The 24,165-nt window shown below is 39.7% G+C and overlaps 1 protein-coding gene across 1 annotated transcript in view; it reads left to right on the forward strand.

Annotated features, from left to right (window-relative positions):
- The window catches only part of Ryr2 (ryanodine receptor 2), a 424,465-nt gene that overhangs the window by 248,310 nt on the left and 151,990 nt on the right, over nucleotides 1-24,165 (forward strand). Inside the window, exons 40-51 of the mRNA XM_028769855.1 lie at nucleotides 2,270-2,375; nucleotides 3,593-3,736; nucleotides 6,009-6,282; nucleotides 7,262-7,376; nucleotides 9,427-9,559; nucleotides 10,514-10,617; nucleotides 13,826-13,961; nucleotides 15,203-15,389; nucleotides 17,664-17,769; nucleotides 19,933-20,053; nucleotides 22,086-22,255; nucleotides 23,904-24,124. Of these exons, the coding sequence (XP_028625688.1) occupies nucleotides 2,270-2,375; nucleotides 3,593-3,736; nucleotides 6,009-6,282; nucleotides 7,262-7,376; nucleotides 9,427-9,559; nucleotides 10,514-10,617; nucleotides 13,826-13,961; nucleotides 15,203-15,389; nucleotides 17,664-17,769; nucleotides 19,933-20,053; nucleotides 22,086-22,255; nucleotides 23,904-24,124 (1,817 nt within the window). The remainder of the gene's footprint in view (nucleotides 1-2,269; nucleotides 2,376-3,592; nucleotides 3,737-6,008; nucleotides 6,283-7,261; nucleotides 7,377-9,426; nucleotides 9,560-10,513; nucleotides 10,618-13,825; nucleotides 13,962-15,202; nucleotides 15,390-17,663; nucleotides 17,770-19,932; nucleotides 20,054-22,085; nucleotides 22,256-23,903; nucleotides 24,125-24,165) is intronic.

Genomic DNA, 24,165 nt, shown 5'->3' on the forward strand with positions numbered 1-24,165 from the left:
CAAAACAAAACAAAACAAAACAAAACAAAACAAAACAAAACAAAACACAATAGCTAGTACAAAAGGTGGGCTGGAGAAAGCTATGGAGAGGGCTGACATGGCATTTTAACTTGGAAGAGAGTAATGCAGAAGAATCCTCAGAGGAAAAGAGAAAAGAGAGACAAGGATCTCAACATGATATTGAGCTACAAAGGAGGAGCAGTAAGCAATCTGAAAAAAGGTCACTGAAGAAAATGTCTTAAAATATCAAATTCTCTAAAGTGGTGGCTCTCAGCCTTCCTAAAGCTGCAGCCATTGAATTTAGTTCCTCATGTTGTGGTGACCCCCAACCATACAATCATGCCATTTCTACTTCATAACTAAGTTTGTTACTGTTATGGGCTGTAACGGAAATATCAGATATGTAGGACATGTGGTATTTGTGGATGGGTCATTTGACACCCAAAGGGGTTGTGACCCACAGATTGAGAACTGTGCTTCTAAAGGATATGCAACTGGAGATTCAAGAAGCCAGTGAAGCTCTCAACAGGGAAATACAAAGGATTTCACACCAATGTATATTACAGATGAATTTCTAAAAATCACAGCCAAAGAAAAAGTTTTGAAGGAAATGAAGTTTTGTATGCAGAGGGAAGATAAGTCTGAGTAGCAGTAGGTTGTTTTAGAGAAGATGTGGCCAGCATGAGGTAGAAGGTATATCCTCACCACTGAAAGAAAACCTGTCAGCTCAGAGTTCTACATGCTGTGCAAATGACCTTTTAAGAGAAAGTGAGCATTGAGACACTTAAAATAAATAGAAGAGGCTGGAAAGATGATGCAGAAGTTAAAGCTGCCTCCTCCTCTTCAGGAAAACTCAAGTTTGGTTCAAAGCTTCCACAAGTGGTGGCTCACAACCACCTGTAACTCTGGCTTCAATGGATCTCTCTCTCTCTCTCTCTCTCTCTCTCTCTCTCTCTCTCTCTCTCACACACACACACACACACACACACACACACACACACTACACATACACTTAAATACAATAAAATGTAAAGAAGTTAGGGAATCTTGGGCATGCTATTTAAAAAAAATCTAAAGATTATTTTTTAACAGAAAGAAAAAAGTGACAGAAGAGAATAGGGAAAGGAAAATGAAAATGAAAAAGGAAAACAAAACACTGGAAAGTGTTAGGCTTACATACGTAAATAAAAATACATTTTCTTACCTCTTAGCTTTATCCAAATATTGTTTAGGGGTTAAGTAGACATTATACAACTATCTTTTGATGTTCTAACTGGGTGTGTAGAACATTTAAGATGACTGTATTGTAAATGGAGATTAGAGGGACAGGAGTAGAGAGAAGACTTTAGAATTCTTCCCAACTGAGGAAATGCTGGTACTAGCAGCTAAGTTATACATAAAGACATGTGCAATCTCTCTGTATTATGATTCCTAAGAGCATATGAATCTGTAATTATCTCAAATCTGTAATAAAAGGACATTACAAACTAAAAACATTTTCAAAAGAAAAGTATAGGACGACATCAAAGCCCTCTTATCTTAGTTTGTGAATTTAATATTATTGGTACTGAAATGTAAGCAAATGGAAAGAAGAATCCCGAGTTAGAATGAAACATGAATATCAGCATCAGCATAGCTATTGTGTAGCTTTCCTATTGTATTTAGACCTTTTCTTCTCTTTGAATTGATATCCTTCTCAAAAGCTTTCTTTAAAATATGCAGAAAGTGCCAGTGTTAGAACATAATGGTGTGTGGAGCATGATAAATTGTGCAGAATATGATCCAATACTTCAAAAAGATTTTTATGTTTACAGATGTATGTAGGAGAGTGTATGCTTGGTGTGTGTAGGTGACACCTTGAAGCCAGAAGAAGGTGTCAGATCCCCTGGAGGAAAGTTACAGGAAGTTATAAGTTACCTGATATGGGCACTGGGAACTAAACTGGTGTCCTTTGGAAGAACAGAAAGCATTATTACCTATGTAGCCCCTAAAAATACCTGTTGTTAAAGATTATAATGTGTATGAGTCTAGCATTTAGTAGACCTGAAGAGGATTCTACATGATTATAACTATTTTCCATCTTCCAACGTCCAGGAGAAATTGACTTATTTTGTGATGTTGGTTGGATTGAATGATAGACAACAACGGCTTTTCACTTACTGAGGGGAGTAGTTTGTGCACATGAGAAATGTGATTTTGAATCTCCTGAATTGAGATTAATCATTCTTTCCTCCCTCATTGGTCCTCCCTTGTTGTTTCCCTCTTCCAGATTAACATGCTTCTCAATTTTAAGGATGACAAAAGTGAGTGCCCCTGCCCTGAAGAAATCCGAGACCAACTCCTAGATTTCCATGAGGATCTGATGACTCACTGTGGTAAACTTGTTGTTCTGACAATCTCTGTTGCTGTGTCCAATATCATGACCAAGGGCAATTTTGGAGAGGAAAATACTTATTTGGCTTTGGCTTACACTTCTAGGTCACAGTTCATCAATGGGGGAAGTCAGGGCCAGAATCCAGGCAAGAACCTAAAGAAACTGTATAGGAAATGCTGCTTGCTGGCTCTTTCATGTTTATGTTTAGCTAGGTTTCTAACACGTCCCAGCACTACCTTCATAGGGAATAGCAACAGCCATAGTTGGCTGTACACTTCTCTATCAATTGACAATCAAAACAATGTCTCACAGGCATGCCCACAAACTAACTTGATAAAGATAACTTATAACTTGATAACTTGTTATTTACTCAGTTAAATAACAATAATCAAAAAAACAGAGGCCTGTATTTCTTTATGAAATAATGTGATGAAAGTTTCAGTTTTGATGAAAGGAAATTAATTTGTAATGTTTCCAGTGATGTAGATAGATAAACAGATATAAGTAAAGAACTAACCAGCTAGAATATATACATATAATATTCATATAATATTATATGAATGACAGGTGTAGTACCAGTCAGCTTATACTTATCTTATTCTAGAAGAGATTAAGAATATCACACTGCACATTAATTTTATGAACAAAAGCCCATTTGCCTGCATATTATGCTATCTATATTCTATGTAATAGCAATAAATTATACCCCAAACAGCAGAATTATTGCTGTCAGTACAAAACATTCCTTGGCTTAGGACATCTAGTTATGCCTTTTCTCTCTACCTCTCAGTGAAAACACTGAGATACTTGACAGAGAGGAGTATAGAAGTCCTATGAATTTTTGACGGGTAGGATATGGTTCAGACAAACAGTATTCAAAGTCTTTGATGCTGCAAAGGTCAGGGAAAGAGCAGAATTGATTTTGACTCCTGATGGTGCCTTTTTGTTCTTCATTCAGTGTGGATGTGCCCCAATTGTCAATGATCCTGGAATAATAAGAACTGGGGGAAAAGAGGAAGGGAGGAGAGATGCTGAGAAGCAAGTCATATTTAAATGTTCTGGAGAGAGATGGAGAGAGATAGTCTAATAGGTGCTGCCAGGTGTTTGGGGCCTCGCTGGAAGCTGAAAACAGAAAAGCTGGAGAGCCTGAGGTTAGTTCCCAACTATGTACTGTTTTCAAAAGGTTTCCTTTTCTGCTCCCCCTGCTGTTAATGCCAGGAATTGAACTGGATGAAGATGGATCCCTAGATGGAAGCAATGACTTAACAATCAGAGGCCGGCTGCTGTCCTTGGTAGAAAAGGTGACCTACCTGAAGAAGAAGCAAGCTGAAAAACCAATCGCAAGTGACTCCAGAAAGTCCTGTAAGCATTTGAAGGGGTCCTGGTCTAGTGCCCAGTGATATTTATTGATCCTGAGAATAAACACCCATTCAGTAGGTGATCCCAGTTTTCAAGGATCAGCTTCTTAAGTCAATGCCTGTAGAACCCAGAAGTAGATGGTAGCATCAGCTGTACTCATAGGACCAGTGTGAAGAGGTAGCTGCGTTGTGGAGGGCATGGGCACCTTGCATATCTGACATTTTAGGTGTTTGGTCACAGACTATCCAGAGGAAAGATAGCTTGGGAGATAACTCAGTAAAATATTTGCAGTGTAAGCATGAAGATCAGAGTTTGTATACTTAACATCCATGCAAAAAGCTGCAGTACACACCTGTAATCCCAGTGCTGTGAAGGTAAAGAAAGACAGGGGATCCCTGGGGCTTGCTTTTTATCCAGTCTATCTGAAGTATTTAGCTTCAAGCTATTTAGAGACCCTGACTCAAAAGGAAAAGTGGAGAACTCTCCAGGAAGACATTGACATAAGTCTCTGCTTCTGACCATGTTCATACTCATGTATATACATGTAGACAAATGTAAACAGAAACATACACACAAAAAATTATAAAAGGAGTAACTTACCCTTTGTAAGTAAATAATGTACACAATTTTTAAATGATTATATAAAATTAAGCCATTCCTTTTAAGGCTAAATGGATATCTCTAACTATGACTATATTTGGTTCTGAAGTCTTTTCTAAGTTTCAGAAACTACTTCTAAACATTTAGAATCATCTCTGGTTAATTGTATGCTATTTGATCAAGAAAATGGCTGCTGGTCCTTGGAACCAAATAAGTCCAGCCCTGCTGGACTCTGAGTTCTTCAGAAATATACTTTAATTCTGAAGGGATCATGGAGCAGAGCCATTGGCTCTCAATTCTTCTCTCTGCATTTCTAAGATCCTACCAATTTTAAGATACAGTACTGGTTTCAAAAATGGTTCCTTCTAGAACAAAGTAAAAATCTTATTTATAAAAATTATCATTTAGAGAGACAACAAACTTTGAGGTAGGCTGTCTTCAGCCAGTGTTCTAAATTCCTAGACAGGCATGTTTGCTAATGCATCTAAGGCTTTTGCCTGTTATCATGACAGTGAGATTTTGAGACACTTGGGAAGATACTGACATTTGTTTGTACCATTTCTGTTTGGATACATTTGGTAGATTGTTTTTTTTTTCCTTAAATGAGATACAGGCACAATAGCTTCTTTTGAGAACCAGCTGATCTACTAATGACAGAAATTAAGCCTCACTGAACCTCAGCCACAGCTACCCTACCTAATTTATATGCCTCTATTTTACTTAAAGACGTTTGAAAATTTCTATTACTTTAAAAGAGACTGTGTTGCAAACTGTGCCACAAATAGCATTGTATGCCTGATATGACTTTTCCAGTTTAGTTAAAACTGAACAATCAAATCCCTTCAGAGGCATTTTAAGTATCAAATTAAGATCCAAATTTAAGTAAAGCCATATTGATGTAATAATCCATGCTGCAGACAAGTTAATTGAGAAGTTAGCTGAATAACCAAGCATAACTTCAAGTTTTCCACAATGCCCCTTAAGAGCTGGAGTGCCGTAAGACCTTCTAAGAGGAAAGTCAGAGAAAAAAACTCAATGAAAGTAAATGTTTGGGTTCCTTGTGCTGTTTGACAGCTTTGTGGGCTCTCAACAGTAGTTGTTATTCTTCTGTTCTTCTGATAAAAATACCTTGGAAAAAAGGTAAGAAAAGGTATATTTGACCTAACAATTCTCCTGGCATAAAGTCCGTCATGGTAAGGAAGCTTGGATGAGGAGTAGGAGGCCTCTGACAGATTTCATTAATCACAAGAAGCAGGGCCAGGTTATAAAACCTCAAAACCGATCCCCAGTGACATACTTCCTCTAACAAGGCTCCACCTCTTAAAGAGTCCATAACCTTCCAAAAACTGCACCATCTTCTGGAAACAAAGTGTTCAAATTCTTGAGCCTATGAGAGACATTTCTCATTCGGACCATAACAGCTTGTAACTTTGAAATAACTCATCTTAATTATAAAAATACAATTTAGTCAAAAGTGCTTATTTTTTTATCCTTAATAAACTACTTATGATTTCTCTGGAGAGAATAATAATATTTAAATAACATTTATCAAGAATATTTCAAGTGTTCTTAAAATGCCTTAGCTTTTGTGATGCCAATTTGAAGCTCTGAGGTTCTGGAGTTAAAAATATATGTTATGTGTTCTCTTATTGCTTGACACAAACCTGCCATACAGCCAGCCTCCAACAGCTTATTTCTGAGACTATGGTGCGGTGGGCTCAAGAGTCTGTCATCGAGGACCCTGAGCTGGTGAGGGCCATGTTTGTACTGCTGCATCGGCAGTATGATGGCATCGGGGGTCTAGTCCGAGCACTGCCAAAGACCTACACTATCAACGGCGTCTCTGTGGAGGACACCATCAATCTGCTTGCATCGCTTGGTCAGATCCGATCTCTGCTGAGTGTGAGGATGGGCAAGGAAGAGGAGAAGCTGATGATTCGTGGATTAGGGTAAATACGTAGCTGTAGCCGTCTTTCTCTTGTGCATGTCTTCTCAAGTTTGTAATGCCAGAAGGATACTGATAAACTCTGACTGGGTTATGGGATGACATCAAGTATTTCTTTCTAGAGATTAAGCTTATAAGCAAAATCAGAAAGTTGCTCACTGTGGCATGGGCAACCTGGCAGAGGGGATTCATCCCTGAAGAAAACTGGCTCTTGATTAGCCAGTAGTAATTTATTGCATTAAGGTTCTGGCCTTGTGAGCTTTCTCCCATACTGGATGTAGTCTTAACGCAGGTCTTATACAGACAGTCACGGCTTTTGAGAGCCTATGGGTACAGTACCCCTGTGGTAAGATATTTTGCATGGAATAGACTAACATGAACCTTTTCACATTGAACAATATGTTAAAAAACTGATAAGCAACAAAAGTTGACTAAGATGACAGATGACAATGCTAATATAGTGTTGGTACACAGCAACTAGGTTATTTTTAGCCCTTCAATAATGCACAATTATATATAAAAACACATTAAGTCTGTGACACTGGCAGATGACCACTTACCAGCAGGAGGTAATAAGAAAGCTGTCTCCATCCATTGGATGCTGGGAAAAGGAGGAGAGGAGGAACCAAGTTCTGATGATTCAATATCATGAGTTTATATTTCATGAACATTAGGGGTTAGTATTGATGACCCATCTTTAGGAGTGATGTTTTTTCCCAGTGACCACAGAAAGGTATTCTAAAGTTAGGGTTCTAAGTTAAGAAATCCAAATAGTAACATCACCACCATCACCACCACCACCACCACCACCACCACCACCACCACCACCACCACCATCAACAATGTAGATTATATACTGTACTTTGGACTTCACATACATCTAGTTTCTCTCAGGGAATCAGAGAATAAGCATTGTGTTTAGACATGTCACAGTCTTAACTATATAGTAAAAAATAACACTGTTGTGATTATGTTTTTCCTAGGGACATCATGAATAACAAAGTGTTTTACCAGCATCCCAATCTCATGAGGGCCCTTGGGATGCATGAAACAGTGATGGAAGTCATGGTGAACGTCCTTGGAGGTGGGGAGTCCAAGGTAAACTGAAGCCTTGACTTTAGAAGCTATGTTGCAGAGAAACTACAGGAGTGATTACTTCTTACATTCCTTTAGTCAGCTTGTGTTTAAAGAATACTGATTCTCTGTCTCTCTCTGTGTCTCTGTCTCTGTCTCTGTCTCTGTCTCTGTCTCTGTCTCTCTCTCTCTCTCTCTCTCACACACACACACACACACACATCCTTTAGTCTAAGAGTTGTAGTTGGCTATTTGAATTTTCCTTAATATTGAGAAAGAAATTCCTCCACTGTGCTATGTTGTTTGTTGTCTCCTTAAAGGATATCTAGTGACTTACAAAGAGTATATAAATACTTCAATATTACATCCAATCTCATCATAAGTACAAGGTACATATCTGTCCTTCAGACTCAGTTATTGCTAGGATTCATACAACAGATGAATGTTCTAAATTAGACAGGGTTGTTCTGGAATGGGTTTGTAGTAAGACTTTAAAGTTAACTTTTAAGTAAGTATAATTTACAACAAAGTCTGAAACACCCAGATATCTAGAAGAAAGAGCACAGCAAAGTGCTCCATCATTGTTGTGGGAAATATTAAGCAATTGTACCATCTCACACACTATTCCCAGCTACTCTCTGCCCCGGCCATCTCTCTGCCTCTTGGCTAGCCCGAGTGGGCGGTCTTCCCAGCTCTGGTTAGCCACTTCTACCTTCTCAGCCATCTACCCTCTGTGGCTAGTTGTCACAAATCCCCTTAACCCAGTAAATCAAGATTCTAGAAGCTTGTAATTAATCAGTCAGATTTATATATCAACAAATTCTCAATTCACAAGATGCCCACACAATAATTTCAGAGCCAATTGATAATGATATAAATTGTTCACCTAGATAGGACAAATTGTCCCAATTATTCTACCCTTTTATGATATTCATAGCTTCCTATGGCTATTTAAAGCCACAAGGAATCTGGATCATCTTCCTCTTCCTCCATTTTCCTTCCTTCTCCTCTTTTCTTCCTGTCCCTGTCTCTAAAACTCTTAGCTCCGCCTCCCTTTTCCCTATCCAACCACAGGCTTCTTGTATTAATATTTAAATTATTTGGGGAAAAGTTCTGTTACACATCACTCTATGTGAAGCAGCACAATTTCATAACCTGAGATCCAAATTCATGCCTGAATTTAAATCACAGCACATATTCTTTACAATATGTATAAGCTTAGGTTTCCCATGCCTGACAGATAGACAGACATATAAAGACCTGCACAATGTATTGAGTTCAGGAAGAAGCATCTAGAGTAGTAGTTCTCAATCTGTGGGCCACAGGGGTTGCATGTCAGTTAGCTTGCACATCAGATATTTATGTTACGATTCATAACAGTAGCAAAGTTACAGTTATGAAGTAGCAACAAAAATAATTTTATGGTGGGGGGGCACTACAACATGAAGAAAGGGTCATAGCATTAGGAAAGCTGAGAACTTCCCCTAGATTCTAGGGTAAGGAGAGATGCATGTGTGGGTGCTGACCACTTGAACTTTCTGGCTAGAAACTTGGCAAAAAGTGGTGTCTAGAGCAGGCAGGTTGTGAAGCCCTGGAATATCAACAACAACAACAACAACAACAACGACAATTGATAATGACAGAGACATCCCATTATGAGACTCCAAATTCAGTGTATCTTTCCCTTCTGTTCCTAAATTCTTAACATCTATATTTTCTGAATTGTATAAAACAGAATCAGAGGGATTATGTAGTTTCCCAGGTAGGCACAGACAGTCATGTAGCCAGGTAGCACAGCCGTGTCTCTGTCAGTCTGATTCCTTAGCCAGGCTCAGGCTAGCTGTAAGTTTGGGACTAAATGACGATGCAATCTGTGGGTGCAGGTGGGTTTGGGAGTCAGTGTTAGGCCTGATGTTCAGTGGCTGGAGGACTGAATGAATCGCAGGCTGAATGTTTGAAGGTTTTCAGTATTTGAGCTTGGTTTTCATGGGTGCAAACAGGTGCCCTTGTGGCCTTACCTTCAGAACTCAATCCTATCTTTGTTTCGGCAACTAACCAGATACTCTCTTTATAGGAAATCACCTTCCCCAAGATGGTGGCCAACTGCTGCCGTTTTCTCTGTTACTTCTGTCGTATAAGTAGGCAGAATCAAAAAGCCATGTTTGATCATCTCAGTTATTTACTGGAAAACAGCAGTGTTGGTCTTGGTAAGTTAATGTATGATATGATCTTAATTTTTAAAGAAACAATAACCTGGACAAGAGCTGGAGCGATGGCTTGGTGGTTATGAACACTTGCTGCTCCTGTAGAGGACTGGTGTTCTGATCCTTGAATCCATGTTAGGTGGCATACAACTGCTTGTAACTGCATCCCAGACAAAGCTACCAGTTTTGACTTAGATAGCAGGCATATCAGTTAATTTTCTCATCGTTTTGTTATCTGACAAAAAGAAACTTAAGAGAAGGAAGGGTTTATCCAGCTTACACTCTGTGGGTATAAAGTGTAATTGTGGGGAAAGATTGGTGACCATGGCCACTGTCTGATGTGGCAGTGGCTGGAAAGGTGAAGCTGTTTGCTGATATCTGAGCAAATTAAGAAGCAAGGGGCAAGGAGGATGCAGCCATAAAGATAAAGATCAGCTGTCTTTATCTTGTTTTGTTTTATTTTTAATTCAGTCCAAGCCCTCTGCCCATGGAACAGTACCACCCATATGTAGGGTGGGTCTTTCCATCATTCAATTAACCTACTCTAAAACTGTATCCTCAGACATGCCCAGAGGTCTGCCACCTGAGAGAATTTTTTGATACTGTCTAATTTATATCAGTTTAAATGATCATAACATCCAAACACCAAAGTGCATGGTTGCTGTAGTACACTGTACTTTTTAAGAATCAAAGTAGATCTGAAGTATTCTCATCACAAAACTTGGTAAGACCTTTAAGTCTTGAATGTTCATTTGTGCAACTGATTCCTTTCATAATCTGCATCTATTTCAACCATAGTAAGCATACACATTTTTGATTGTCAAAGATCTTACATAGATTTAGGATAGTGTAATATATATGTTATTTAGGTATTAAGTGTTAGAAAGGTGTGTTTTCTTACACTATACTCCTAGCTCCAGCACAACCCAGGTATTATTTCCTCTTCGTTTGAATTAGCCTCACCAGCCATGAGAGGTTCAACTCCTTTAGACGTGGCCGCAGCTTCAGTGATGGATAACAATGAGCTTGCCCTCGCTCTACGAGAGCCGGATCTAGAGAAGGTGAGCCATGCTCCTGCCCTGAGTGTCTTTGAACTGGACCTTGGGCATACTTCAGTATATGCACCTGCACCGTAGTGAGTTAAATCTTGGCATGTGATTATAATTCTGTAATGTCTTATATTTGACATAATTCTGTTCATGTGTGATGAAGATTAAGACATTCAGAGAGGTTGTCTCTCTTACCATAAATATTTTCTGTGAAATAGGAATCACCTTTCCATGACTCACATAGTTTTTTCCATGATATCTGATATTTTATTTAATAATAGAGGTCTAGTTTCCCTAAGTATATTTTTGTTCACCATTGTATAAATTTTGTATCACATAAACATATATGTGTTCCAGTGAAATTGCAAGGCTGGATATTCCTAAGCATATCTGATCGTGTGTGTTGACCAGCATGCATGGAACATTCCCCCAAAGCATGGCTGCAGACCTTTCATTTGTTTATTTTGTCCTTCCCCCAGAGTCCCTGTCTGTTGTTCCTTTACAGACATTAATCCTCTTAAAAGGATCCCCTCATCTTCTTCCCAGGACTGCCCAGTGGTTTCCTGTGTCACTCAGTGTAAAAGGAAAGGACACAACTTTATTTTAATGCTGTCCACCCCATATCGATCTGCTCTCATAGCCTACCACTCTCCTGCCCCTTCTGTTTGTTCCAGCCACACAGATCTCACTATGACTGAACATCCCAGAATATGTCCCTGTCTCAGAGCTTTTGTGTTCACTATTTCCTTCACATGCCCTGTCCTTAGCCCTTTTAGCCTGTGACTCTTTGTCAGACATTTTTTTAATAGTGATTCTAAAGTCATGTTTGTGCTCATGTCTTCCAAGTCCTGCTATTTCAAGTTGGAAGCCTGTGCTTTGGCCCTTCTTATGAGCTTTATGGCTTTATTTTCTTTCGTTGAAAATATTTCATATTACACACACACACATACACACATACACACACATATAATATATTTGTTAGACAGCATCTTTGTGATACAGACATCATAGAATGTTCCTGCCCAAAACAAGACATCTACAGCATCTCTAGAGGCTATAGTCTTTGGGAACTCTGATCATACGTGAGCTCTATTACCAGTTGACACTGCAGGTTAAAAATTATTGTACTTATGTGTTTCTAAAAAGTCCATTCTCTACTGGTGTTGCTTCTAGTGGTATCAGCATTTTTACAAATGCTTGCTCAGCTTTAGAAAAAGGTGTTGGCACTGGGGTACACCCACATGTGCTGGTTACAAGTGTAAGGCAGTGAGCTCTTCCCCAGTACCCTGCCATGTCAGATCAATGTCATGAAGCTTCACATCTCTGACTCATGGAGAATAATTTACTCCTATATCTCATTAATCCCTTAAAATAGTTAATATCCAGACCCTTGATAATACCAAATATAAATGGAGAATGTGGGGCAATTGGACACCCCTGCCAGGGTGCTGTGAGTCTGAAAAGCCCCCTAGTAGTTTATCAGTTTAAACATGCATTCTCTACAATGAACTGTACACATAGTCTTTACATTCCTAGGGATTTGCTCAATGGAAAGGAATCCATCATATTCCACAGCTAAAACACCTATCACTGTACAAATTAGTAAGAGAAGCTGTGTACAATGGATTGCTATTCAGCAATACAAAAGAATTTAGTGTTAACTTCTGCTGCAATGTGACTGAGTCTTAAAATCATCATACCATGTAATAGAAGTCAGACACAGGAAGGTACATGCCACACAGTTTCGTGTGTTAATAGTATTGAAAATATAAGCTAGTTTGTATTGGGAGAAAACAGTTCATCTGGGGCTAGAAAAAATATAGAACAAGGAATACAAAGAGCACAGGGTACCATGGGAAGAGGATGGAATGTTGTGGAATACATTGAAGTACCTGAAGCGGGCCATTCTCTTGAATATCACTTGCCTCAATGCTGCAGACATAAAAATTGTAGCTGCAACATTTATTTCTAAGCTTGACAGAACTCTGCTAAGTTATTCCTGTAACACTCTGTCACCATCGGGTATGGCTTCTTTGGGGATGGATTTCTTTTTATGTCACAATCCGTCATGAAATGTTATGCACTATCATCATGCCTATGAAGTGAAGTATCTTTAAAAAGATAAACCAAGAAGCCATTTTTTTTCAAGTGCGAATTTCAACAGCACTGAAAAGTACCGCCGACAGGCAGGTTGAGTATCTCCCATCCAAGATGCTTGGGGGCCATTGTGATTCAGATGTGAGCATTTTCTCAATTCTGAAAAGTTACCACACACACAGAATGAAATATTTGATTCAGTGTTCTTAGCACACCTGCCTTTTGAAAGTCATCTGTCATCTGAGGCCAGATGTAGACTTTTCTATTTGTGACTTCATGTCAACACTCAAAAGTGTTTTAGATTTCATAGTTTTGGGGATTTTAGATTTTTGGATTGCAGAGAGTCGGTGTATAGCTCAAGTAGTGTGGGCACTGACACTGGTGCAAGGAGAGGAAATAACTTGTTCAAAATGATGCACCCTGAGACATGTCTTGTTAGAACTGAGATCTGCCTTTTAGTGTCACCCCAGTTAAGCACCTTTTCATAACTGCCCTGCCATTGAACGGTTGAATCATTTGGAGGCAATTCCCTCCAAGATGCCTTTGCATCTCAGACAGTTGTTTCTGTGTTCAGAGAGTTTGCAACCCATTCCTTACCAGGTGAACTGTAGGAGGACCCACTCAGGTGGTTTTGAATTGGGCCAGAGGTCAATAGATATTCAGGGATGTGTCAGATATTAGGATACTTGTATGCAAAGGTCTTGAGTTTATGGCATGAAATTCAAGAACGTCATTTTCTTAGAAAATTCATTCATAATTTTGATAACTACATTTTTATATCATGATATTAAAAAGAATTGTAAAAAATCCATTCATTAGGGCTGGAGAAATGGTTCAGTGCTTAAAAGTGATTGCTGCTCTTCCAGAGGACGCAAGTTCTATTCTCAGCGCTCACATCAAGTCGTCAATGATGGCTATCTACAACTCTAGTCCCAGGAGATCAAATGCTGTGCCTTTTGACCTCCCTGGGCACCTGCACTCACACATACTCATATATACACATAAAGAAATGAAATGTATGTGTTTCAAACCACCATTGGATAATCCCATTCACCAGACTTAGTATAGGCTCATGTTTGTTTCAAGTGAAGGCTAACCCCTTACACTCATCCTTTGTTTGTAGGTAGTTCGCTATCTGGCTGGCTGTGGTCTGCAGAGCTGTCAGATGCTGGTGTCTAAGGGTTATCCAGACATTGGGTGGAATCCAGTTGAAGGAGAGCGATATCTTGACTTTCTCAGATTTGCAGTCTTCTGTAACGGTAGGATACAACCACTGGCAGAGTCATAAAACTTTGAAAATAAGGGTTCTGAGGCTGGGGAGATGGCTCTGTGGTTAGGGTCACTAATCTACCCCTGTAGAAGACCCAAGTTTAGTTCCCAGTGCTCATAAGAGATAGCTTACAACTGCCTGTAACTCCAGCTCCAAGAGATCTGACATCCTCTTGTGACCTCTTTGGGTACTTGTGCTTACATGAGCACACAGACATGTAGATATGAAAAATTTTAAGTAAATATTAATATTTTTAAATGAAAATAAAGTAAATGTTCATCATAGCATTTCATGAAGAAAGTGAAAGTAAGAAGTTATATATTTTATTTAGTAGTTTTCATTCCACAGGAGTAACCCATACTACATTTTTTAATGTGGATAATATTTTTTATTGTCTAACTGTAAATCTGTATTTACCTTCTGGATTTTTGCAGTTGGGTCTTAAGGGTTAGGATTACAATATCTTCTCCCTTAACAGATAGTTTGTCTCTGTAATATTTTGCTTTACCTGGAAAATGTTATTAAAGGAAGTAACTTACATTGTTTAGTGTGTACATCTGTCACTTTTTTCATTGCTGTGTTAGAATACCTGACAGAGGTGCCTTGAGGGAAGAACTTAATCAGCCCATCACTGCAGGAAAGTTGGCTGCAATGGCTTAGTCCTTGGTTGGTCCGAATTTGCAATGCAGCTTCTTGTGTGGCACCAACCAGGAAGTAAAGAGTGAGAGCTAAGATACAGCTAGAGGTAGAACTTTCAAGGCTCTCGCTGACAGCCTGTAATAGCCAGCTAGGCCCCAAATCCCAGTCATCTTCCAGTCTCTCAAGATTGTCAGGAACAGGTATCCAGACATGTAGGTCTCTGAGGATCATCTGGTATGTAGACCATAACAATACACATAGAAGTTGTGATGTGGGCTAAGTGTTGAATTTATGGTTCAGTAAGATGGCTCAGCGGGTAAAGTGCTTGTCACCAAGTCTGGCTATGAGAGTTCTATCCCTGAAACCCATATGGTAGAAGAAGAAAAACAACTCCTGAAGGTTGTTTTCTGGCTTTCCTGTATCATGTGACCTGAGCACCCCATCCCCAATAAATAAATGTAATTTAAAAGTTGAATGTACTATTATAGTATATTTCTGAGGTATACCTATTTCTTTAAATGAGAAAGGATTATGATACACGGTGGTACCCTGAAAGCCTATCTTTTGTTCATATTCCTCTTTTGACTGCAGGGGAGAGTGTGGAAGAGAATGCAAATGTTGTAGTGAGGTTGCTCATCCGGAGACCCGAGTGCTTTGGTCCTGCCTTGAGAGGAGAAGGTGGTAATGGTCTCCTTGCAGCCATGGAAGAAGCCATAAAAATAGCCGAGGATCCTTCTAGAGATGGCCCCTCTCCGACCAGTGGATCCAGCAAAACCCTGTAGGTATACTTGTACACACCCTTAGCAAATGATATCACCTTGTTAAGGTTGACAGTGTGTAGATGACATTCTGTTACTTATTATTTCACTGTCTGTCACTGAAGAGTACTCCCTTGAAAACTGAGTGTCTTCGATGAGTGGGGAGTTGGCTGGTAGCACAGACTGAATAAATCAGGAAATAAGCTGGAGACATTGTGTGGACTTAGGACATGCATCTTGTAGGTATTTTTGGGCTAGATAGACAAAGAACACAGTTCAAAAACCTGTATCGTTGACATTGGAGAATGATGTTGTCATCTACAAAGTGTTTGTTCACATTTATAGGCCATAGGTTGGCCATACCTGTACAGTATAGATGATCAGAGGTAAGTATCTGAGTGTGTGTGTGTGTGTGTGAACACATATATCCTTTTATGTACAGGGGCCAGAGGGAGGTATTGGTTGTCCTACTCTGTCACTTTTTGCCTCATTCTCTGAGACAGAGCCACTCACTGAATTAGGAACTAGGCTGGCAGCTCAAAAGCCCTAACAACCTTCCTGAATCTGCTCCTCTGCCAACCCTGGGGTGACAGGCATACATTACCATGCCTGGATTTTTATGTGAGTCCTGGTGATTTGAACCAAGGTCCTTATGCTTGTGATGTAAGCTTTCTTTGCTGCTGAACAATTGATCCAGCCTCCCAAGATGAGTTTCTATTGTTCTTATAAGATAGATAGAGAGAGAGACCTTTAGTAAGGAAATGGGGGACTCATTTCCTGACTATGATGGTAACAGCAAGGAAAACATATATAATTCAGAGGAGCAGAATGCTTGGGTAATGTACTGGAGAGAGATGTGTGTCAGAAGACACTGATGCTCGTCTAGTAGGGTTGTAAGGCAATGCTGATGGGCATGTTTCTAATCTGTGGGGGTAAATGTTTTCTGAGGGGGTCATGCACCTACACTCTTAGTGCAATTGTAAAGATAAAGTATAAGGCTCAGAGGGGACAAACTTGCAAGTAAGGGAACCCTATTTCTTCCACAGACAGGAAGCACAGGCCATAAGACAATGGTTAATGTAGTTCTTCGCTGCCTTCATAGAGAGAAATACATACTGGGATCTCAGAACAGGATGATGCTAGCCTGTGTACACACAAAAGTTTGAGACCTCCCTTGTGCACCTACAAGGCAACTCACTGCCACTCTGCAGACTCTTGAGTTCAATTGAAGACACTTCCTTCAAGCTACCAAGAAGGAAAGACATAGACCCTGAGGACTGTTCACATGTGCATTCTATCAGCCAGATAATGGAATGTTTTCAGAAAGAGAACATTTTGGAGGTAGTGAAAGGAACAACTAGACTGTCTGTGGTTGATGGAGTGAGGGTAAGGTTATTGGTACCATAGGTGAATACATAAAACAACTCTTCTAAATGTTGTTTTTGACAAAGCAGTATACATGGGGTGTGACATATGTTATCATACGTGGTGTCTTTGGTTACCCTTTCTTTACTTGAGCAGTACTTGGAAAAGCACTCATAAACTTGCTTCACAATAGTCTTTCCACCATTTTTTGTTAATATGCTTTCTGTCATTAGAAATGAGTGCCATTCACACATATATGTATGCTGCATATGTGTATATATGTTGTACATGTATATGCATTTCTTTATATATGGCATAAAAGTGAAAAGAGACTATTGGGTAGGGAGCAGGGTGATAGGAGGATAAATCTGAAAAAAAAGCACAATGTTGCAAATATGAAAATATCATAACAAAAGCTATTTGTTTGTACACCAGCTCAAAAGATTAACAGAAAAAAAAAAAAGAAGCAAGTCGCTGCAGAGATGGTTTGGTGGTTAAGAGCACTTGCTATTCTTCTAGAGCCCTCTTGTGTTTGGCTTTCAGTATCCAAATCAAGCAGCTCACAACTGTGTGCAATTCGTGTTTCAGGGATCTGATACCTCATTCTGTGTGCACAAACACAAATGCACATGCTCATATACAAAAAAGAACATTAAAACGTTAAGCCTGAAAAGAAGGAAATGATCAGGATCCATCCAATGAGCGATCCTCTGCCTATCCCGTGTCAGGAATCTTAACTTGCCCTTGCAATGTGCTCTTGATAATGAGTCTCAATTCTGATCCTTAATGCGTTGTTATTTTGTTTGAAAAAAAATATCATTGGTATTCTGAGAAGTGTGAAAGGACTGGTAGGAAAAGGCTATCCTTTTTCCTCTGAGCACTGCAACTTCATTTACTTTCTGCTTCTTTTGGGACAAATTCCCCGAAAGTGATACAGAAGAGGAGGAAGATGATACCATCCACATGGGGAACGCGATCATGACCTTCTATGCAGCTTTGATTGACCTGCTTGGTCGCTGTGCTCCTGAAATGCACGTGAGTCTGTTTGGGGGCATGAGGGCAGCAATCTTGACACAGTCATCAGTGCCAAACATCATGATGGCAGGGCTCACAGCAGCATCCCAAACTAGTAATATTCATGCTCCATTAAAAACAATAGCTTCTGCCTAACTGTTGAATGAGTGTTTGTTTAGTTGGAAATGTCCCATTGGCTATAAAAATTGGTAATGAGATTGTCAGTACAAGTCATTAATAGAATATTTACTCACCCATATGTCTTTAAAACTCATGTGGCCTCCTTGCCTCCAAAGAAGAGAATATGTTTTCCCTGCATGGTTTCTTCTTCTGATGGAAATCCACTGTTTCCACCAATCCCTGATACCTTTTGTATAATGCTTATCTCTACTTGAGTACAGATGGGCAGTATTGATTTTAAAACTGTAAGGCAGACATAGTTGTTGAGGGAGCATATGATAGCAGGCCTGTTGTATCTAGACAAACTGATTTCACACCAGCCTCTTGGTCTTCTGGTTCACAGAAGTCTTTTACTCCCTTTTCTACACTATTCCCCAAGTCTTGAGTATAAAGCTTGTGTTACAAATGTCCAGTTTTGGGGTGGGGACTCCAGAGTCACTTGCTCTCTGCACTGTGACCAGCTGTAGTTCTCTATAACAGCTTCCAGGCTCCTGAAGCCCCATCCCTAGCTGATGAGCCACTGTCAGTTAATGGCTATTAGGGGAAGAAGGGTCACTCTTCTTTGGGAACTGCCAAGTAGGTTCCCCATGTCTTTGTGGATGGTCCTACACCCATGCACACGTGGACAGCACAAATTCGGTTAGGTTGGTTCTTAATTCTTTAAGCAAATGTGTATTTGTGAATGAGATGTGTTCGAGGGATCAGAGGGAGTTCGCAGAATGAAATTGGGGTGAATATGATTGGCACATTAGAAGCACTATGAAATGCTAAAATAATAAACTAATCTGCAAATCTATTTTTGAGCTGGGATAGACATGAAGCCAGAGCGGGTGGCTTGCAATGCATTTCATTTCCCTGCCCTTGGTGCCCATGTTGGTTTTCAGCTCTTTAAAGGCCTTTCCTTTAAACTCATAAGATAAAATCTACGTGATATTCTCCTCTGTTGAAACCAGAGAAGAATCACAGACTAGAGAACAGTTAGAATATTAGAAAACCTGGAATCATTTTTTTGTTTTGTTTTAAAGTCAGCCTCTGCTACTCATGATTTCTCACTTTGGTAACTCAGAAGGCATGATGGAAGATGTGTGTGCTGGAGGTGGTGGCAGCCAAAAACATGGATGCCCACGCAATTTGTACCTTTGCTTGTCATAGAGAAAAGATCAGAGGAACAAAGAAACAAATTATAATACATAGTTGCTTTGAGTGTTATCGTCTTGCCATCTTAAGGGTCTGGGAACACTAAAGCAGACCAGTGAGGGCTCACCGTTCCTACCTTGTCCCTACTGATGTTCTACCATCTTTACAGTCATTAGCTGAACTTCCCACTAGGCCTTGAATATCATTTGCTTTTCCTGCCTTGTGGTCAATATAACAAATGCTGGTCCTGGCTCTAGAGATGGGTGGCTTATTTCAGAAACCGAATGAGATTCTTAACTATTCTGATCTACTGGCACCATAGGAACTTCCTCAGCTAGACTTCTTAAATGGAATGTCAGGATTCCTGTAAACTGACCTCTTCCTCCAAGAACCAAGACAGAATATGGGTGGATATAAAATTAATTCCTAAGACAAGAAAGAGACTAAATACATAATAAATATTAGCATAATTTCAGTGGCTTAGAATAGTGGCTGTTTAATTGTGTTATTTCTCTGGTTATTGTTGAGTATATATAATTTTAAGGGCAATTGTTCATAGAGTTTTCTGGTTATCAGTTTGTTCTTGTACCCCAAACATTATAAAAAAAACTACAAACTTTATTGGAAAACAGGTGACCTAGACTGAAGTATATGTAATCCAGTATTTCTTCATGATTATGGGAACTATAAGCTGTGGTTGCCCACCTGTATGCCTGAGGTGGCAGTTTATGAGAGATGGTTAGCTTTATACATGTTTGGGACAGACAATTGCTGTATATATGGATTCTCACAGTTTAAATTATATAACAAAACTACAGATAGAGTCCACAACTAGTTCTAAAGTTGCTTTATCCTTTTCCTGTTTAGTTGATTCATGCTGGAAAGGGAGAAGCCATTCGAATCAGGTCTATTTTGCGATCCCTGATTCCACTGGGAGACTTGGTGGGTGTCATCAGCATTGCATTTCAGATGCCAACAATAGCCAAAGGTAAGACCAGCATCCATCCTGTGCACTCTGTAGAACTGGGAGGACAGTACTTTATGAAAATCTCATCAGTGCTTAGCATCCCCTCTCCTACCTCCATCCAGTCAGATGTTTGCTCACATACAGGAGTGGGCAGGTCCTTACTGCATTGTGCCCTATGTGTTTGAGGAGGTGGTGATAATGGAATAGCAGTGGTAGCACACCAGTGAGTTTTAAACCTCAGGCAGTTGTGATTATATTAAAATCAATGCCCACAGAGCACCTGAGTTCGATCACAGGGACCCACACGGTAGAACTCACAAGACCACATTACAGATATTTATGAGGTAGGTTGTGTATTTGTGATATCAGGTAACTATCATCATCTCCATGGTCATGGTAGGCTGGCACCCTTTCAGGGTGTTTCTTCTCACAGTCCTTCAGAAAAGTTCCCAGAGGTAGTAAAACCACAAAGCAAATGGTATTGTCATGAAGCCCCTTAGAGAATGCAGACCCCTCATTGGTGTAGGAGATATTCTGGCACATAAGTTTTTGACACAATGGGAACAACAACTCTTCATTCTGAAGAATGAGAAGGGGGCATCTGATACTGAGGAGGCACAGCTACCAGATTTCCAGACTGCCTCCTTCCTGTCTGTCTTTGAGACTAGTCAAGACCCCGTGGTTGGTTTCATATCAGGGATCAGACAACCTCTGTTTTAAAAACTCATGCTTTTTCATGGAGACAGGAAATATGGTCTTAAAATAGCCTGTTCAGCTGTATAGACAAATGCAGAATCTGAGTTGTCTTCTAGAAACTTCTACTAGCTCTACCACTCAGATCTATCATCTAGGAATGCTCTCTATCATATTCCCAGCAGAGTTAAACTCTAAAATCTATTTTTCTTACAATATAAAGCAGATATAATATTAGTTATATTAGATATTTTTATAATAATGACCAGGAACTAGTGAGTATCAACTTTGAATTTTATTTGAATATTATTTGTTCATTGGCTAAAGGTGAAAAGCTATCTGGATCTAGTGATGATCATGTGTCCTCATTCCCTGACTCTGCTTCCTTCAACATTACATCCCTGTGGAAAAATTCTGTGATACCTTTCATAGACTCTTACTGTGTGCTACCAGGACCAGTTTGGCTTAATTATCTTATGATCTAAAAGAGATCAATAGGCTCCCCATGATTTTAAATTGTCTCTCAGTCCCATAATTCTTCATACTAATGGTCTCCAACCTCTGAACTTAAGGAATTATTATAAGGGATTCATTGGTCTACATAGGCTTCAAGCATTGAGTATTGAGAGAGAGAAAATGACATGACTCTTATATGTTGTGATTAATGAAGTCTATTTTATATGAAATCCATGCTGGTTTCATTGTGTTGATTTGTCACTTTATGCTGATTTTGCAACTATATTCACTATTATGCTATTTCATTCATAATCATCCTGAACCATAGCAGTGGAAAGGTACCCTTATTATCACATAAGTTTAAAGGGATGTGCCCTTGACAAGAGTAGAAGAATGTGCTCCTTATTGTTTGTTTATTAAGGTAGTTAGTTTCTTTTAGACAGGGTTTCTCTGTGTAACAGCCCTGGCTGTTCTGGAATTCACTTGCAGACCTGGCTGGCCTCTAACTCATAGACTTCCACCTGTCTCTGCCTGCCGAGTGCTGGGATTAAAGGCATGTGCCCCCAGGCTTGGCCTGTGGTTTTATTTAACTTTTCATGGTATCCACTCCACATTTTGCCAGGTCTATTTGATGCCTTCTATTTTCTTCTTGGCATCTGCCAGATACTATGCCTTTACAAATATGAAGTGAACAGTTGCCCAAATGACATCTATATGACCTTGGGTTCAGATTGCACTACCTTAGTTTACCAGCCAAGCACACAATTATGTGAGGGTAGTAAAACAGGAAAACATTTCATTAATATAATTTATTTAGAACATGACATGGTTGGCAAAAGCCAAATGTCATCAACCCACATATGGCCAGGCCATTGACACCAACATGTCACCTTCTCTCTTGTAGATGGGAAGGTGGTGGAGCCTGACATGTCCGCGGGGTTTTGCCCAGATCACAAGGCAGCCATGGTTTTGTTCCTTGACAGGGTCTATGGAATTGAGGTGCAAGATTTCCTCCTCCATCTCCTTGAAGTTGGCTTTCTGCCAGATCTTCGAGCTGCTGCCTCTCTAGACACGGTATGATAAGAAAAGTGAACTTGTACCATTGACTCTGAGGTCTATATCTACGGACTCACTCATCCACTCAATCTCAACCAGTATTCACTGCACACCTGTGTTGGTTTCAGGCCAGCAGTGAGTAAAGAGAAAATCAAACAGCCCCTGTCCAAAGGAAATTCATTAACTAGTGAAACTACCTGCCACAGAGGGCTGGCTAGAAATCTGATAAAGTGCAGTGGGAGACAGGAGGTTCGTTGATCTATGCTTAACTTGGGAGGTCATAGGGATAGCTATTAAATGTCTGTTCATTATCTTATTTGTCCTAAATATATAGAGATGGCTCATTTGATAAAGTGCTTGCCACTTAAACATGAAGACCTTAGTTTATCTGTAAACCCAAGATTTAAAAAAAACCTAGGTATGTGTGTGTGTGTGTGTGTGTGTGTGTGTGTGTGTGTGTGTGTGTAAAAATCTAAGCGCTGGATGGTAGAGACAGTATGATTCCTGGAGATTATTGGCTAGCTAGTCTAGTTGAATCAGAAAGCTTTAGGTTTAGTGAGATTTCTTGTCTCAAAAAATAAGATAAAGAGAGATTAAGGAAGACATCTGATAATGACTTCTTGCCTCACCACATCCCCTCCACACACACATATACACACACACACAGAAACACACACAAGTGCTTACAGACATATATACATGAATACATTTGTACAAAAAATAAAATAATATCTATATAAATAGATTTACCCACATGCCTTTGCTGTTTGTTGAAAGCAGTAAGTACTAAGGTAGTTGAATGGTCACTTTAGTTCTGTCAGTTACAGGGGTACCCTGGATTATCATTCTCTTGAGTACTCATTGGGTAGTATCTACCCTGAACGTTAGGTGGCTCCATGGATGATCGGCCATTACTGGTGTCAGACTGGTATCTGAAAAATGGTGGAATAAAGTAGAGCATGAAATTCCATAAAAATCATACTAACTCATTTACTTACTTACCAATTAAAGGAGCCCCTTTTGATCTTAGGTCTTGAGTTAAGAAATCTGGAAGTTCCATCTTCTTTGACATTCTGAAGAGTAGAAATGTCAATATAGTGATACTGTGGATTCCTGATGATTGACACTTGTAGCCCTGAGTAGAAGTATGAATGACATTAGTCAGTTGAGTTCAGCATCCATGTCCAGATCTGAGATCAGTTATACAAACATGTTCATTTCCATCTCTTATGCCAAGGAAGTGCTCACTGGTATCTTCCACTATCTCCCATCCTACTCAGGTCTGAGTCTTTTTAGAGCAAGACTTGCTGCAGATCAAACTCACAGTATCCCTCCAGAATTTCTTTAGGTGTCTAGAGGTTGGATAGACCTCTTTCTAAGTTCAGGCTTACCATCACAAATGTGAGTGGAGATGATATTATCATAGCCTAACTTACCTTGAACTTGAATTTCCCTTTGAGAAGATAGATGATGTTGCATCTACTTCCGTAAACTGTTGATGATTTTAAGTGATGAAAATCACATGAGCCATGGGTAAAAATTGATCTAAGGACTACATTCCAGATGTCCATGCTCCTGTTGTTTCTAGACAGGGAGATTGTGTGGCAGGCAATGCATTGAGTCCTCTGCTGATCATACAAGGCTGTGTTGTCTCTTTCCTCTCTAGGCTGCGCTAAGTGCTACAGACATGGCCTTGGCCCTAAATAGGTACCTCTGCACAGCTGTCCTGCCTTTGTTAACAAGATGTGCTCCCCTGTTTGCTGGAACGGAGCACCATGCTTCCCTCATTGACTCTCTGCTACATACTGTATATAGACTCTCTAAGGGATGCTCCCTCACCAAAGCTCAGCGAGACTCCATAGAAGTGTGCCTACTCTCTATATGTGGGTAAGTGCGTGACTCTCTATGCCAATTTTCTCTATGATGTG

The sequence above is a fragment of the Grammomys surdaster genome, unplaced genomic scaffold, assembly GCF_004785775.1.
Source record: "Grammomys surdaster isolate TR1022 unplaced genomic scaffold, NIH_TR_1.0 194, whole genome shotgun sequence".
Classification (NCBI taxonomy): Eukaryota; Metazoa; Chordata; class Mammalia; order Rodentia; family Muridae; genus Grammomys; species Grammomys surdaster.